The sequence below is a fragment of the Carex rostrata genome, chromosome 11 (assembly GCF_964058835.1).
Source record: "Carex rostrata chromosome 11, lpCarRost1.2, whole genome shotgun sequence".
Classification (NCBI taxonomy): Eukaryota; Viridiplantae; Streptophyta; class Magnoliopsida; order Poales; family Cyperaceae; genus Carex; species Carex rostrata.
In genome coordinates, this window is record NC_135928.1 from 3,374,255 (window position 1) to 3,390,433 (window position 16,179).

Sequence of the window (16,179 nt, forward strand, 5' to 3'; positions counted from 1 at the left end):
CATAGACCAGACACCTGCCGTGCCACGTCTAGGGATCCCTAGCTACAACTGGTGGTCTGAAGCCTTGCACGGTGTCTCAGATGTCGGACATGGCACGAGATTCTCATCTCTTGTACCCACTGCAACCAGTTTCCCTTTGCCTATCCTCACTGCAGCTTCCTTCAATACCAGCCTATTTGAATCAATTGGACAGGCAAGTATTGTTTATTTATTTATTTTCTATTTTCCCCTAAATGAAGCGCTTAATGAATATTTGTTTTAACACATACTTTTTCACAACTTTTCAAGAACAGAAAGGCTAAAAAAAATATTATAATAATATATTAATAGGCCTAAAACCATATTTATATATCAAATAGATATTCAATATTGGATTCTTTTGTTGGATGCCTAACTACAACTTGTAGGTATAAATATATGTATCCAATATTAGATTTTTCTTGTTAAATGCCTAACTACAACTTGTAGGTATAAAAAAAAATGTATATTTCACATTAGATTTGTTTCTTGTTAGATACCTATTACAACTTGTGCTTAAAAAACTTTGCATAGTGCAGACAGTGTCAACTGAGGCCCGGGCAATGTATAACGTAGGGAAAGCCGGTTTGACATTCTGGAGCCCGACAATGAACTTATTACGGGATCCTCGCTGGGGAAGAACCTTGGAAACTCCTGGTGAAGATCCATACCATATTGGCAAATATGCAAGTAGCTATGTGAGTGGATTGCAACAGCAGGACGACGAAGACAGGCTCAAGGTCGCCGCTTGTTGCAAACATTATACTGCCTATGATGTCGATAACTGGAAAGGAGTAGATCGCGTGAAATTTAATGCTATTGTAAGTTCAAATATATAATATTGATTCATGCTTATAAGATAGTCATATTATTGATTTATCCCTTTTGTAAATTCATGTGGATATATAGGTGACAAAGCAAGATATGGAAGACACTTTTCAGCCAGCATTTAAGAGTTGCGTGACAGAAGGCAATGTTGCTAGTATCATGTGCTCGTACAATCAGGTTAACGGAACCCCGACCTGCGCAGATAAGGATTTGCTCTCGGGAGTCATAAGAGATCAATGGAGGCTTAACGGGTATGGACCCTTTTATCCTACTCATATAAATATTAAATCAACGTGCAATATGTATCATACAGATATAACCTGAATTGCTGACAAAGAAACTTATGAACTTTTTAATGGTGATTTTCTGTCCAGTGCCCCTACCATTAAACAAACAATAAATTTTGTAGATTATCCAAAAATTATATGCATCTTCTTAATTTTTAGATCTGTACTTTTTTAGGTACATTGTGTCCGATTGTGATTCTGTTGATGTCCTCTTCAGAGACCAACACTACACAAAATCCCCGGAGGAAGCTGCAGCAGTTACAATTAATGCTGGTACATATATAGCCTCAAAGAGTGCTCATTTCATAATTAAGTGAAAATTTACATCCTTCTTACAGTTGCATAAAATTAACCTTTTCAGGTCTAGACCTCGATTGCGGGATTTTCTTTGCCAATCACACCTTTAATGCCATACAAACTGGGCTGGTTAAGGAGGCTGAAATAGACAGGGCAGTTACACAAAATTTTATTGTTTTAATGAGACTTGGATTTTTCGATGGCAATCCGAGGAAGCATAAGTACGGCAGTTTAGGTCCAAAAGATGTATGCGCACCGGCGCACCAAGAGCTGGCACGGGAGGCAGCAAGACAGGGTATCGTCCTGCTCAAGAACGAAGAGAATTTGCTACCTCTCTCGGCCAAGTCAATTAAATCTGTGGCTGTGATTGGTCCCCAAGCTAATGTGACACATGATATGATTGGAAACTATGAAGGTAACCTGAACATTTTGAAAAGATTTTTTAGACTATCCAACCTAATTTATTTTAATTCTCTGAAAGAAGATGTCAACAAGAAACATTTGTTCACATGTGTAAATTTATTCAAGTAAATTATAATCTCTTTTAATCGTTTTTTTTGCTGAATCTCAGTGCTGAAATTTTATCTTGCTACACAGGTATTCCTTGTAGCTACATAACCCCCCTACAAGGCATATCCGAACATGTCGACACAATCTATGCTAAAGGTTGCAATCATGTTCTGTGCGCTCCGATAAACCTTCAATTGGATGATGCAAAGAAGGCAGCAGCACAAGCAGATATAACCATTCTAATAGTCGGTGCAAACCGTTCTGTTGAGGAAGAGAGTAGGGATAGGGTTTCCCTTCTTCTTCCCGGTCAACAAGGCACTCTGATTTCTGAGGTTGCCAACGCATCAAAGGGCCCGGTGGTTCTTATCATCATGTCTGCTGGCGGGTTTGATATATCTTTCGCCAAGTCCAATGATAAAATTTCTTCCATCCTTTGGATTGGTTATCCCGGTCAGCATGGCGGTGCAGCACTTGCTGATGTTATTTTTGGGTCCTACAACCCTAGTACGTGCCTCGGCATCTATTTTGATTTTTCATTGCAGAAGTAGGTTTAAAAGGTTAACATACTACTATACTAGTACCATGTTAACTAGAATGGAAAGAGGTTAAGCAAATTTTAATTTATCCAATAGAGGTAATATATATGAACTAACTAGATTCTTCTCCTTAATTTAGGTGGAAGACTGCCAATTACTTGGTACCCAGAGTCATTTTCTGAGCACATCTCGATGACAGACATGCGCATGCGGCCCGATCCATCAACAAATTACCCTGGAAGGACCTACCGCTTCTACACCGGCACTCCCATTTACCCCTTTGGCTACGGCCTCAGTTACACAACTTTCAAGTACCTCGTTGTCAAGTCTCCCAGACGCATCAGCATTCCCCTCAAAGATGGCAATCAATGCCGCTCCAAACATTGTCGTTCTATCGGAGCAGCTGGAAGTTATTGCAATAACCTCTCCTTTGATGTGCAAATAAGAGTCCAGAACACAGGATCAAGGTCAGGGGCTGACAGTGTGTTGCTATACTTTACACCACCTCATGTGCACAATGCACCAAGGAAGCAGTTGATCGGCTTCGAAAAGATTTACCTAGAGCCCCACGAGGCAAAGAATGTTGTGTTCAAGGTAGATGTGTGTAAAGATTTGAGTATTGCAGACGAGGAAGGGGAAAGAAAGTTGGCATTTGGTAAGCATGTCTTTCAAATAGGAAATTTGCGAAAGTACGTCATTTTGAGGCCATCAATCAAGCAGAAGGTGTCTTCGGATTGGAAGCCGGTTAATTATTAAGGGTTCTAATAGAACTTTCTTTCAATGATCAGATGTCGGTGCCGTTGATTGTTTCAATTGCTGCTTTAATTAGGATTTTAATATGTTGCTTGTCTCATTGAATAAATGTTGAGTGTTAGGAATTTGGGAGGATTTTGTACATGCTTACTGTAATTTGAATGTCAAGATGAAATAAAATTTGCTGAAGACACTGATTTTCTTTTTCTCTCTCTTCTATGTTTATTTGTTATCCTGTTCATTTACTGCTTGTTTAAAGCGTTCTTTCCTTTCTTTTAAATGTTAACATTGTATTTATTTTTTATTTTTTTATTTATTTTTTTGGGGGGGGGGGGGGGGGGGGGGGGTGTAAATTACGGTTGATAGAAGGTTATTTCCTTTCTGATATCATTTAATTTTGTGTTAACAATTGTACTATGCTTGGATTTGTTATTGAATATTTTTAGGCAATGCTACATTTTTTTATAATTAATGAAATAATAGGCATCACTCCCGTAATCAACCACAGCCTTATAATTGGGCAAATAGTATGCATTGATCAAGAACGCTTGGGATTTTTTAAAGATAATTTAGTTTATCGGGGTATTATTACAATAATACTGGTTTTAATGTGTCTGTGAAACTTCATGCATGATAACAATAACAACAAATGTAAGCAATGGATTAAACTTAGTAATTATTGAAAGAATTGTCTTTTAGCAATGGGTCAAATAAACAATTTAATGTAGTTGAAAATGGAACAATTTAGTGTAGTTGAATGCTGCAACGAATACTAAATTATCATATCCAGGTTATTTAGTTGCCTAAAAGAAATGAATGGGCCGTCATAAATTTCTTCAACGGGCTTGACATACAACAAAATTAATGAAAACTAACATGTGCTTGTTGGATTATGGATCAAGTCATTAGAAAGATCCATTTGGTATAAAATAGGAGTGCGTATCCTCTGCGGTACTGCGCCGCGTAGCATACTCTCAACCGATTAAAATTGCTTCGGAGCCTATTTGCAATATAAGTTCACTTTTGAGGATGGACGGATTCAGAATTCTGATGAGGAATAGGCACAAATTATTAATAAAAGTATTTTTTTGTTCTTCTGATGAATTAGAGTAGAAAAGCATATAAGGATCTAAAAAACTCAACAATGTGACCATATATATCACAACACGATACGGTTCAATCACAGTACAACACGGTTCCATCACGGCATGACATGGCACGTGTGTTGTCATGTGTTGTGGATCGTGTATCCCGTGCCATGACCATTCACATGACATGATAATCTTTCGAAAATTTGACACGACGTGACACATCACGCGAAAGATTTGGTCACAACACGGTACATGGTCAAGTGAGTCACGTGTAATTAGGACCGTTAGATTTTGATCGAATGGTGAATCTTGAATAAACTAACCTAAATTATGAAAAATAAAATTAAACATGACCAAACGTGACCAGTCACGTGTGATCACAGCATACCTTGGTCATGGCATGACTAACGTGTTGTGACCATTTACGTGCCATGACCATCCTTCGAAATTTAGTCACGACACGTCACGTGATTCAAGTCATGGCATGACTAGTTACAACATGATATATATTTAGATCCCTAATAGCATATCTTTTTTTTCACCTAGCGAATCAATGATTCTTCTGAATGGAGTAGCGAATTGGACCGCATCCTTTTTTCTTTAATTCTTTTACATGAATCAGTCTTGACTCTTGACTGATTTTCTTTTCCGCGTAATTTTCTTCTACTTGGCTTTGAATTAAATCCAAGAGAAGGCAATATTTCCATCTAGAAACAGGCACAAGTATAAAATATCACTGTCTAAAATAAATTCGAATCCAGAGGTAGGCAAATGCCTACCCCTAATCCACTATAGATCCGCCAATGACTTTGAGGTTCGTGCTAGACCAAAACAGACGTCTCAGATCTCATTCTGCACGGTCTGGTACTACATTGGATCTGAATTCATAAAATAGAAAGATATAAATTGAAGAGTTAAGAAGAATCAAAAGAACTGAGGTCATATATGTGTATATGGCAGCAAGAGGAGATTAATGGAAAAAATTTGATTTTTTTTTTTTTTTAGTTTAATTTCAACATCTGAATTCTATGTAGAACATACTTATAGAAGTGCCTTGAAGGATTTACCTTTTTTTTTTTAAAAAACCTTTGATGTTGCTGGCCTTTAAGGAATTATCGAAATGTTATAACTCGTTTTCCTTTCATCTAAAAATCCGGGGCTGATAAACCTATACATAACACTACCGCATTATGTATTGCTGAACTCCAATTGACTTACAAACTACCTTGCCAATGTGGAAACAATAATGAGACAAACGTTACATGGGAATTGTAAAATTTCAGTTATTTAAACTATATAAATTTTATTAGTTCTTGTGTTACCCAGTTGATATCCTTAAAACCAGTGTATAAAATACAGTTTTAAATATGGGTCAAAAGAGCACCACATGCAGCAACCACATATGCGGATTTATATGTGAATCTATATGTACAATTTAATTCGATAGAATTCATTGTTGTACGATGAAAATAATTTCAGAGCAATTATCCAAACCAAAAGCTCTAATTATTACAAAATATACGATGAAAAGTACTATCCATATTTATTGAAATGATTCCTTGTGTGCATGTGAAATTGTGAAGATGTCGAGCCAAGCTAAACCAAAACAGTGAACAAAATATGTCTGTTGCCCTGAAAATGACAACATTCAGGTTCACAACCCCATACCATTTTTTATACCAAGCTCTCTACAACATTTAATGAAATATCAAGTAGCCGAAGTGTTCTCTCCTCGGAGCCCCTTTTATTTGATAATTAAAACGCACCAGCTAGGGTAGATTAGAGTGTAATCTAGTTCTGGGAATTAATGAGGTTGCGGATGACAAATGGAAGGATACCTCCATGGTTGAAGTACGCCAACTCCACCTATATGTATCAAACAGAGAAACAAAAGTCAGAGGAGCAAATTTCTTAAGAAATATAAGATGCAAAACCATATAATAATCATCAAAATTATTGTTCCAGTAATATTGTTAAATCAACTAAAGAGACATGTTGATTTGCACTGGTATCTTATTAGGGCATCTCAGTCTATAACAAACAAAGATATTTGTAATATTTCATTACTGCATCATGCATGCAAGAAAGACAGAGAGAACCTCAGTATCGAAGCGAACAGTGCAAGTGAAAGATTTGCCATTGTCAGTGGTGACAGTTACATCTTGGCCAGGCCGAATGTCACTGATATTGGTGGGAAGGTCAATGCTGTAACGCTCAAGGCCAGTGAGGCCGAGGGAGTCAGCATCCTCTCCGGCCTTGAAACACATGGGAATGATTCCCATCCCCACCAAGTTACTCCTATGGATTCTTTCAAAGCTCTTTGCAATCACCGCCTTCACACCCTGCTCAATGAAAGGTGAAAAAAACAGTTACATTAATTACGAGAACAATCATCAAACTATGAAAATTAATAATGAATATCAGAGATTGAGAGAGAAACTGACAAGCAACATGGGGCCTTTTGCTGCCCAGTCCCTGGAGCTACCACTACCATACTCAGCTCCAGCCAGAACTATCGTGGGGTGACCCTCAGACTTGTATTTCTGCAGAGTTTTATAAAAGAAGAAACAAAAATTGTGACAATTTTGTGTATATAAACTGAATGAGAGGATTCTGCAGAACTCAAAACCATTACCATATGGAACTGTTGGTCTGACAATGAAGATTTTATACCCGTTTGTTTGTTTAGGAGTACTGGCAACAATGGAGAGGATTCTGCATGTTTGAGTTAGTTGAGTGTGCATGCTGTAAAAATGAAGAGGATTCTCCAACAGGTGTAAAATCCTCTCATTTCAGTTGACTGGGCAGAATCCACCCAACTAAGATATTCAGGTGTACTGGTGACAAACATAATACAAGCTGGTACAGTTCAATTATATCTCCTCTGGAGCATGTTTGCTTAGTTGAGTGTAAATGCTGTAAAAATGAAGATTTTATACCCGTGTCCTCATTTTGTTTAAATTGTATAGGCAGGCATTCTCCCTATAGACAGAAAAAGATAAAAGACGTTTGTTCACTCACCATGGCAGCATCAAAAACATATAACTTCTCTCCAGTTGGAATGTGAACAGTCTTTGGCCCGACCTCTCCCTTAAGTAGCTTATTCACTATCCTAATATTGGCAAAAGTGCCCCTGGCCATGACCTCGTCGTTCCCACGCCGGCTCCCATAGGAATTGAAGTCCTTCCTATCAACCCCACGCTCCATCAAGTACTTCGCCGCAGGGCCATCCTTGCTGATGCTGCCAGCTGGTGAAATGTGGTCAGTGGTAATGCTGTCACCAACATTGAGGAGACAGTAGGCATCCTTCACCCCATGGGGCCCAGGCGGAGCCATGGTCATGTCCTTGAAGTAGGGAGGCTCGTGAATGTAGGTGGATTCTGGGTCCCACTTGTAGAGAGTGGTGGCTGGTACTGTGAGATTGTTCCACATAGGTTTGCCCTTTGTTATGGCTTCATATGTGCTCTTGAACATATCAGGTAGTACACTGGATAGAACTGTCTGTACCAATTAAAATGAAGAAAATAAATTAAGCACTCTAAACGAAAAAAAAGAACAGATACAGTTCTCACCCATTTCATCCACTCTAAAAGGCAAATTGTAAGTGCATCAAGGGTGCAGATTTAAATGGTAATGACCTGCTTGCTATAAAAGGCTCCAACTGTACTAGGGTAAATCTGTATATTCATCACTTATTCTCTTTTCCTTTTACCTTTTCAATTATACAAAAGTTAAAAATAACCATTCATTTCAAATATTCAACTTTTCATTTTGTATTATTAAAAAGAAGGCCAATGCAATATAATTTCGGGATATAATTTTTATACCTCTGCAATTTCCTCACTCGAAGGCCAAATATCTCTGAGGTAAACATTCTTCCCGTCCTTTCCAACCCCAATAGGCTCCGTCTCAAAATCAATATCCACCTAATGCCAATTAAAGTTCTAACATATCAGTCAACTCTTTAATCAAAAGAACTGCTGGAATTAAAAAGGAAATGAAAAGCAACTCACGGTGCCAGCAAGTGCATACGCAACAACAAGGGGAGGTGAGGCAAGGTAGTTTGCTCGGGTTAAAGGATGCACCCGACCTTCAAAATTCCTATTTCCAGAGAGAACAGCAGCTGCAACAATATCTGAAACAACAAAACCAAATCCAAATATTAGAGAGTTATTTAATTTCATTATGTTCAAAATTAACGCTATCAGTAATTGCTATCAGTAATTGCCACGCTACTTCTATCATATACTTTTGCATGAATTATGTTTATTGAGGTATTCTGTTTTCTCTCTGTAGTAAAAATCACTAGAACCGGGTTGAAGAAAACAAAATTGATAACATGAGGTACATACCATTTTCAGAAATCGCAGCACCAACAGACGCGTGAAGGTCGCCGGAGTTGCCGATGCAAGTGGTGCAACCATACCCAACTATTTGAAATCCTTGCTTACTCAAATACTCTTGAAGGCCGCTAAAAATTCATTCAAATCATTTTTAAGATCAGATATTAGATATGAAGATAGTATATATAAAAGCACTTCTCCATGTGTGAATGTGAATGAATGAAGTGCATGGATGTATGGATGTACATATCCAAACAGGCATGGACAAATGTAGTATGTGTTCATTTATATATATTTGTACCTATGTGTTATCACATGCATGTCTGGACTCCAATTAAAAAAAAAAAAAAAATGGGTCGCTGAAGTAATTGCTGAGCTTCAGTTTTATTTTACATGTTATAATTCAAAAATTAAATAGAAGCAAACAGAATTAAGTACCTCTGGAGCAAATATTTAGTTACGACACCAGAACCAGGTGCCAAACTTGTTTTTATCCATGGCTTAACCTGAAAATCAATCCCATAATACCCTCAAGATATATACTGTTGACAAAGATAATAGACAAGAGGGAGTTGTAAGAAAGAAGGGTAAGGCCACCTCTCATCTATTTCTAACAGATATGGGGTCTTCAATATAGCATTAGGTTTCCTGGCAGTATTACACCAACTTCTATAGAACATAAACAAGAGAGAGAAAGAGGGCAGCAGCTGCCAACATTTCAGATAGAGAGAGAATGGCGAGTCTCACCAGTAGGCCCAACTCAGTTGCCTTCTTTGCAACAAGACCAGCACCAAGCATAACACTAGGGTTAGAAGTGTTGGTACAGCTAGTTATGGCAGCTATCACAACACTACCATGCTTGATTTCAGCTTGCTCCCCATCAAAATCAAATTTTACAACTTTGTCTTGCAGTTCCTTGGGAACAGCAAAACCCTGGCAAATAAAATAAGAAAAGTTACTGCTGGCATCTCTTCCCATAATTTTAGTTGTGAAAGTTAGGTGCGTAATAATCTATACTCTGTTTATTTAAAGAGAAGTTAAATTGACCAACAAACTTATTCAACATGACAACGCTAAACACTTGTAAAAATAAAAAACTAAATTACAGATATGTTATCTATAGTTTAGATAAACACTTGCAAAAATAAAAAATAAAAAACTAAATTACAGATATGTTATCTATAGTTTAGATAGATTGTGCATCAAATTTACTGCAATTAGACAATAGATTGATTATCCTTCAAGGATCTGAAAATTTAACAGTACCATTTTTATAGGCAATTGATCATTCACCAAACTAAAATTGCACAAAATTTGATACACAACCTATCTAACAATTGAAGAACAAATCTATAATAATGTAATCTAATTCAAAAAAATTTAGTGTCAGTTGTCACAGCTATCAAATAAGTTTGGCTTTTAAAATGAAGCTCAGCTCATTTAAAAACATTACCTTAAAGCCAATCTTATTATCAAGACATGCATGCCAATCTGCCTTCATTTCTTTCACAGGAACACGATCATGAGGCCTAACAAGAAACAAATATACCATTCAAGACAATTTTGTTGATGTGTTTAGCTATATAAAAGAGGTCATTTACCAATACTTTTTCCAAAGTACACCTAATATTGCTCAACACTTTCACGTAAGACCAGCAAAATTCAGATCTTTAATTCAACAAACCATTTTCTGAACTATTTACAAATAACTCCCAAATGGTAAGAAACAAAGATAAGCAAAGCAAAAAGAAACAATTTTCCCTAATTTTTTTCCTATTGCCCATATAATTGCTTCAGAACAAGTACTATGAATGAGGGCACCCAATCCAAATCAACATGGCAGGATTGACGACTTTTTAATGAAATATACCATTTTCATCACACTAACTTAGTACAGTATATTTATTTGCAAATATTTAAATAATTGTTGAGTTGTCAGTTGTATGAGAAACCTTGGGAATTAATTGCAGATATCAAGTAAAAGTTGGTGTTATTTGCAATAAACACAAATTACTAGATAAACAGATCGGTTTACCTCTTGGGACCAGAGACGCACGGCTCCACAGAAGTAAGGTCAAGCTCAAGATAAGATGAATATACCCTCTCAGCTTGAGGCTGTCAATGTATTCACAGTGAATATGCTCAAAAAAAATCGTCTCATTATACAAGGGTGACAAGGTTTAGAACATTTTTTTTAAGGTCAGTGGGCCAGTTGCCCGTAGACAATTGCATTAATAAGAAAAGTTTTTCCAACCTAATTAGCTACACAATTACATCATATAGTAGTCTCGCTAAATAATAAAAAGCACAGTTTAGAACATTCTTACCTCATTGTAATCCACAAACATATTGTTTGCCCTCAAATACGCCTCAATCATAGAAACCTGCATTATAAAATGATTTTTCACTTTTTGAAGAACTATGAAACATAGGTCAAAATTGAAAATATAAAGGGGATTCATACAGTTTCATCGCTTCTTCCAGTAAGCTTGAGGTACTGAAGAGTGACGTGATCGACAGGGAAGAATCCCATGGTCGCACCATATTCTGGTGACATGTTGGCAATTGTTGCCCTATCAGCTAACGACAGCCTACTCATACCTCCCCCTGAAATACGAAAAAAATAATCAGTCAGATTTAGAAAATAACAAGCAATAATACTAGGATGCCAAAAATTAGGACTATTATCTTTATTCTGCTTGCTGCTACTAAGTGTCTGTATTGGTGTTTACTCTAGGAGCTTAGTATTGCACCTGTGTTAGTATATGCACTAAAGGAATATTTATAGTATAGGGTCTTTTTTGTAGTTTTGCAGGCAACACAACACAAGTTCCAAGATTTTAGAACAGTATGCAGGAAATAGCTAACACACCTCTGTACAAGAAATGAAACATGCTTAAAAAAAAAATTGTAAAGACTAAAATCACCATAAAACTCCACAAATTTGCCAACAACACCATGCTTCCTCAACATCTGAGTGACAGTCAAAACAAGATCAGTAGCGGTGACACCATTCTTCAACTCGCCAGTCAACTTGAAACCTACCACACCGGGTAGCACCATGCTCATAGGCTGCACAATTCAATTACACAGTATTACTATCATAATCTCTTGCTCTCACATTTTATCTGATGGAAGATATCATAGCACTTGTCATGGTTTTTATTGAGTAAATAGAAAATAAATATGATAAGGCACAAAAGTTGCATGCTACCAAAGCAATAATATTATAATAGTAATATGAGTATCAGACAAAAATTATCTTAACACAAGAAAAAAAACAACTGAATCAGTCATTTTATGCATGGAATACCTGATCGTGCTTTTTTTTTGTCATTTAATAGAAAATGTATACAACAGTCATTTGATTTATTACCTGACCTAACATAGTAGCCTCAGCTTCAATGCCACCTACACCCCATCCAGCAACACCTAAACCATCAATCATAGTGGTATGTGAATCAGTACCGACCACACTGTCTGGGTAGAGAATTCCGTCTCTGTTAAACACAACCCGGCCGAGATACTCCAGATTCACCTGCACAATACAAAAACAGAAAAAAAACATAAGAAATAAAACCTAATTTCAGAATGTCATTTACAAGAAGAAAATCCTAAAAATCGGCCAAGTTTTGTTATAGCTTGGGATCATAGAAAATGTTGAATACACGAGCTCAGAAAGCTAAACAATACGGTCAAATAGGCATTAGCAATAGTGCACCAATCACCTTAAATATCACTGATATCCAAAAAAAAACAAGATTTTTTTCTGTAAAAAGAAGACATCACTCCAAAGAAATATAATGCAACGGCGAAATTCAAGTATATTTTAATGTTTGTTAGGGTTGCATGTGACATTGCTGATAGGCTAGAAATGGTGCTCATTCACATACCCTTTAAAAAATAAAAGGAAATAAATACCCTTCTTCCCCCAATTCCTTTACAGCATTATCCTCCTTCAGTAACCATTCCTGCAGACATAATCTTTAGAGGGGCAACACATCTTTGGCACACAAAGTAAAGAGAATGAAACACAGGATGTTTCCCAGATGTTGTACAAAATAAGCTGACTTGATAACTTCAAATAAGAAAACAATTGAAGTTTCTTAAATTTAGACATGTCACACTACCTGATGAACAATGCCAGAACCAGGGGGTACAACAAGCATGTTGTGGAAAGCAGTAGAGCCCCACTTGAGAAAAGCAAATCTTTCTTTGTTTCTCTTGAATTCAAACTCCATGTTTGCCTGAACAGCATTCTCTGATCTTGCCACATCAACCTGGACTGAATGGTCAATTACAAGATCTACTGGTACCTGGATTAAAAGAAAAATATTATAAAGAGTAAACAGAACAGACCAAGTGATCCTCAGATTATAAAATGTGTTATATTCAACTCAGTACTTTAGGTACTCCAATGTCGTACCTCCAATTTCTCCAAAAGGAGATAACTGAGAGAAAATAGAATTTAAAGGATCAACGTCTATGGCATACGTCAGTGCAGTTAGTACTGTGATTGTCGAGCATTACAAATAAATGGAAACTGTTTATTGTCAATTATTCCCGAACCATTGTGATCCAGTATCAGCAAGTATGGTACCCACTTTCAATTAATGACTTTCAAAAATTGAGAAGTAATTTTTTAGGCACAGCATTCACACTCCCAAGTAAATTCTTCAAATATCCTTCTAAATACAATTTTACCAAAATACCCATTAAATTACAAAGATATTTGTACTGAGAAATTTCAAAAGCCATCATTTGTTTACTGTTCTTTTTTTATCTCCTTTGCTCCTATTTCATGTTTTTTAAATTATGTTCAATGAAACACCATAGCTCAGACAGACTTCAGTTCAGTTAAGAAAAATAATGATCAAATCATCTTGAAGGATGATGTCATATACAACCAACAGAACAGGATGAGGATCACGAACCAGAGGATTGATCTTGTTAGAATCACTTCCAAGTTTGTTCATGGCATCACGCATGCATGCCAAGTCGACGACTGCTGGGACGCCGGTAAAGTCCTATTAATATAAAAAAGGGTGCAATCGTATAAACAAACTAATGACACACAAGATGTTGAAATTTTTTAGATGGGGTGTTAACCATTAAATCCTTTGTGACTACTTTTTCAGAAAAAATGAAGTCACTTCTTTGTTGAGATTTGGGACATGCCTACCGATAGTTGGATAGTGCACAATATTACAATGCTATAAGGATAACACTTATTAAATATCCCAATGCCACTTGCAGAGGTCCAATCTATATGGCCGACCTATTGTACTTGGCAATCAATGTCATATTATCTAGATTCCTTATCATGTGTAGTAATGCTCAGAAAACAGCAGTTGAAGCAAGTTATCAAACAAAAAGGGGGAAAATGTAGTTTTAACAATTTCACGATAACCAAAGGTCTTTTTCAATTTCCCATTCATTTTTCATACCTGAAGGAGGACACGAGCTGGCTTGAAAGGGATCTCAACTAGCTTAGGAGCAGTGTTCTCCCAATCGATTATTTTCTCTACATCATTTTTGGTCACATGAAAATTATCACAGTTGCGAATTGCCGACTCAAGAAGGATCCGAATGGAGTATGGGAGCTTATCTGTTCAAAGACAGGAAATTGTTAAGTCCACTTAATCAAGACAGAGAATTACGGTTGCTTGCTTAAGCTTGAATAAAGAACTGGGAAGGAAAGACTATATAAAATATTTCAATGATGCTTAAGGCCCAATGAAATTGTGTCAAAAAGAATAGCACGAATTCTATAAAAAGCTAACATAAATATGTATCGATTAAAAACAATCCCATGGACAGAAAATCCACCAGAAGTAAAAAAATGAACAGAATAATCTTTACTGGTAACATATTAATAATCATCCTTGCAACTGTAAGGAATGAACCAATCAAAATTACAAAATAAAATAAACTTGGATATTTACAAATCAAACCCGAAGTCCCATCAAAACAGAAGGATCATAATTTGGATCTGCATTGATCAACATTCCATGAAAAACAAATTCAGACCTAGACCTTAATCCCTGATTCCCGGCACAATCATAAAAGGGAAAAAAAACCTCCAGAACCAAAGTATTAAAATTAATATCACAAACCATTACCTATTCTAGGATCATTGAGTGCTGAAAAACTGAAGTATTTCCCAAATTCACCACCTCCTGGCTTGGGAAGGCTTGTCAAAATGCCCTTGAAGGGATTCTCCGCAGCTGTTCATAAACAAATAACATATAATCTTGTGACAAAAAACCAGAAAAACATAAAAATGAAAAATAATTTTATCAACAAAAGAAGATTATACTTGAATGACTCATCAGTAATCCAGCAATTTTAGTGCAGTTTTGTCTTAGTTTGGAATATCCAAGCTGAAAACTAGAATATATAACTCTTAATCCTAAACAACGTGTTTGGTTATAAGGCGGTGAAGACAAAGGCAGGTGATGGATTTTCCCTCTCTCTTGTGTGATTTGTTGCTAAAACCGTTTCCTTTCCTTCCATTACACATCAATATGGATTATGGAGGGTAACAAAATATGAACTTACGAAGGTTGCTGGACGTTAATAAGTAACCTTCATTGACTTTATCCACAAAGTTGCAACAAAAACAAGATAAACTCCAACTTTTGTTTCCCTCTACATTGTCTCCTTCAACTATCTTTATCCAAGCACAGTGCAAACCTCAAAAACGGTTCTTCTTACACGTATATTTTTATCCGTGCTCAGTAACCCGAGTATTTCGCAATTGACTAGTTTGAACATACCTCAAAACCTATTCCTAACATATAGAAACGAAAACAAAAACCGATGATAAAAACAAATTACCCATAGTAGCGATCTTTCTCTCAAAACGGTCAAGAACAGTTGGCTTGTCTCCGATCAAAGTCCTCGCACTTAGTAAAGACGACCTCCGATCCGATCCGCAACTGTACCTCAGAGAACCCGATAACACACCGACAGGCCTTACAAATACTAATGATCTAGACCCGACAAGAGACGCGGATATACGAGACGGGGTTAACGGCTTGAACAGAGAAGAGGAAGAGGATCTGAGCGGAGTAGAGCGTAAGAGGCCAAAGCTGGCGGCTTTATACATGAGGCAAAACCCTAGAAGCAATAATTAATCCAGAATAGCGGGGAAGGTAGTCGGATATGGATTTGGTAGAGAGTAGACGGGATCAGCAATCGATGACGAGAGGAGACGGGTCTACGGTGAGAGACTTGGAGGGTGGGTAGCACACGCTGCATTTAATGCTCAGTCTTTCTCTGACTACTGGGACCCGATGCTCAGGTTTCGGGTTACGGAGAGATTTATTGCGGCAAATTTTGACATAGTAAAACATACCGCAAACATATTTAACGATGGGGCCCAAATTTCAGTGAATATTTTTCTCTCTCTCGGATGAAGAGCTAAGTAAGGTTACTCCCGTGTGGAGCCCGCAAGTTGGGGATAATACTCTTTTCTCGGCTCTCAAGAAAACCTGGACCAGGTTGTAATTGC

General features: G+C 37.0%; 2 protein-coding genes across 3 annotated transcripts; one reads left to right on the top strand and one right to left on the bottom strand.

Annotated features, from left to right (window-relative positions):
* The first annotated feature begins 181 nt into the window (after window positions 1-181).
* LOC144561679 (beta-xylosidase/alpha-L-arabinofuranosidase 1-like) lies at window positions 182-3,304 on the top strand. 2 transcript variants are annotated; one of them, XM_078310711.1, is made up of 7 exons: window positions 182-197; window positions 562-839; window positions 928-1,097; window positions 1,309-1,406; window positions 1,495-1,845; window positions 2,028-2,444; window positions 2,616-3,304. In XM_078310711.1, coding segments are annotated over exons 1-7 (1,932 nt in total). In that variant the 5' UTR covers window positions 182-196; the 3' UTR covers window positions 3,233-3,304. The 2 variants fall into 2 exon arrangements, with proteins under 2 accessions (XP_078166837.1, XP_078166836.1); XM_078310710.1 differs by lacking the exon at window positions 182-197 and having other exon boundaries at window positions 576-839.
* A 2,535-nt stretch (window positions 3,305-5,839) lies between these two features.
* On the bottom strand, window positions 5,840-15,946 carry ACO2 (aconitase 2). The gene is made up of 20 exons (XM_078310715.1): window positions 15,504-15,946; window positions 14,786-14,890; window positions 14,111-14,271; window positions 13,598-13,690; window positions 12,794-12,979; window positions 12,040-12,201; window positions 11,591-11,735; window positions 11,128-11,270; window positions 10,991-11,047; window positions 10,699-10,778; window positions 10,117-10,192; window positions 9,411-9,596; window positions 9,102-9,169; window positions 8,673-8,791; window positions 8,334-8,455; window positions 8,148-8,246; window positions 7,342-7,821; window positions 6,765-6,863; window positions 6,420-6,662; window positions 5,840-6,186 (listed from the first exon to the last, which is right to left on the bottom strand). The coding sequence occupies exons 1-20, from the start codon at window positions 15,772-15,774 to the stop codon at window positions 6,112-6,114; spliced, it is 2,970 nt and encodes a 989-aa protein (XP_078166841.1). The 5' UTR covers window positions 15,775-15,946; the 3' UTR covers window positions 5,840-6,111.
* Window positions 15,947-16,179: the final 233 nt, after the last annotated feature.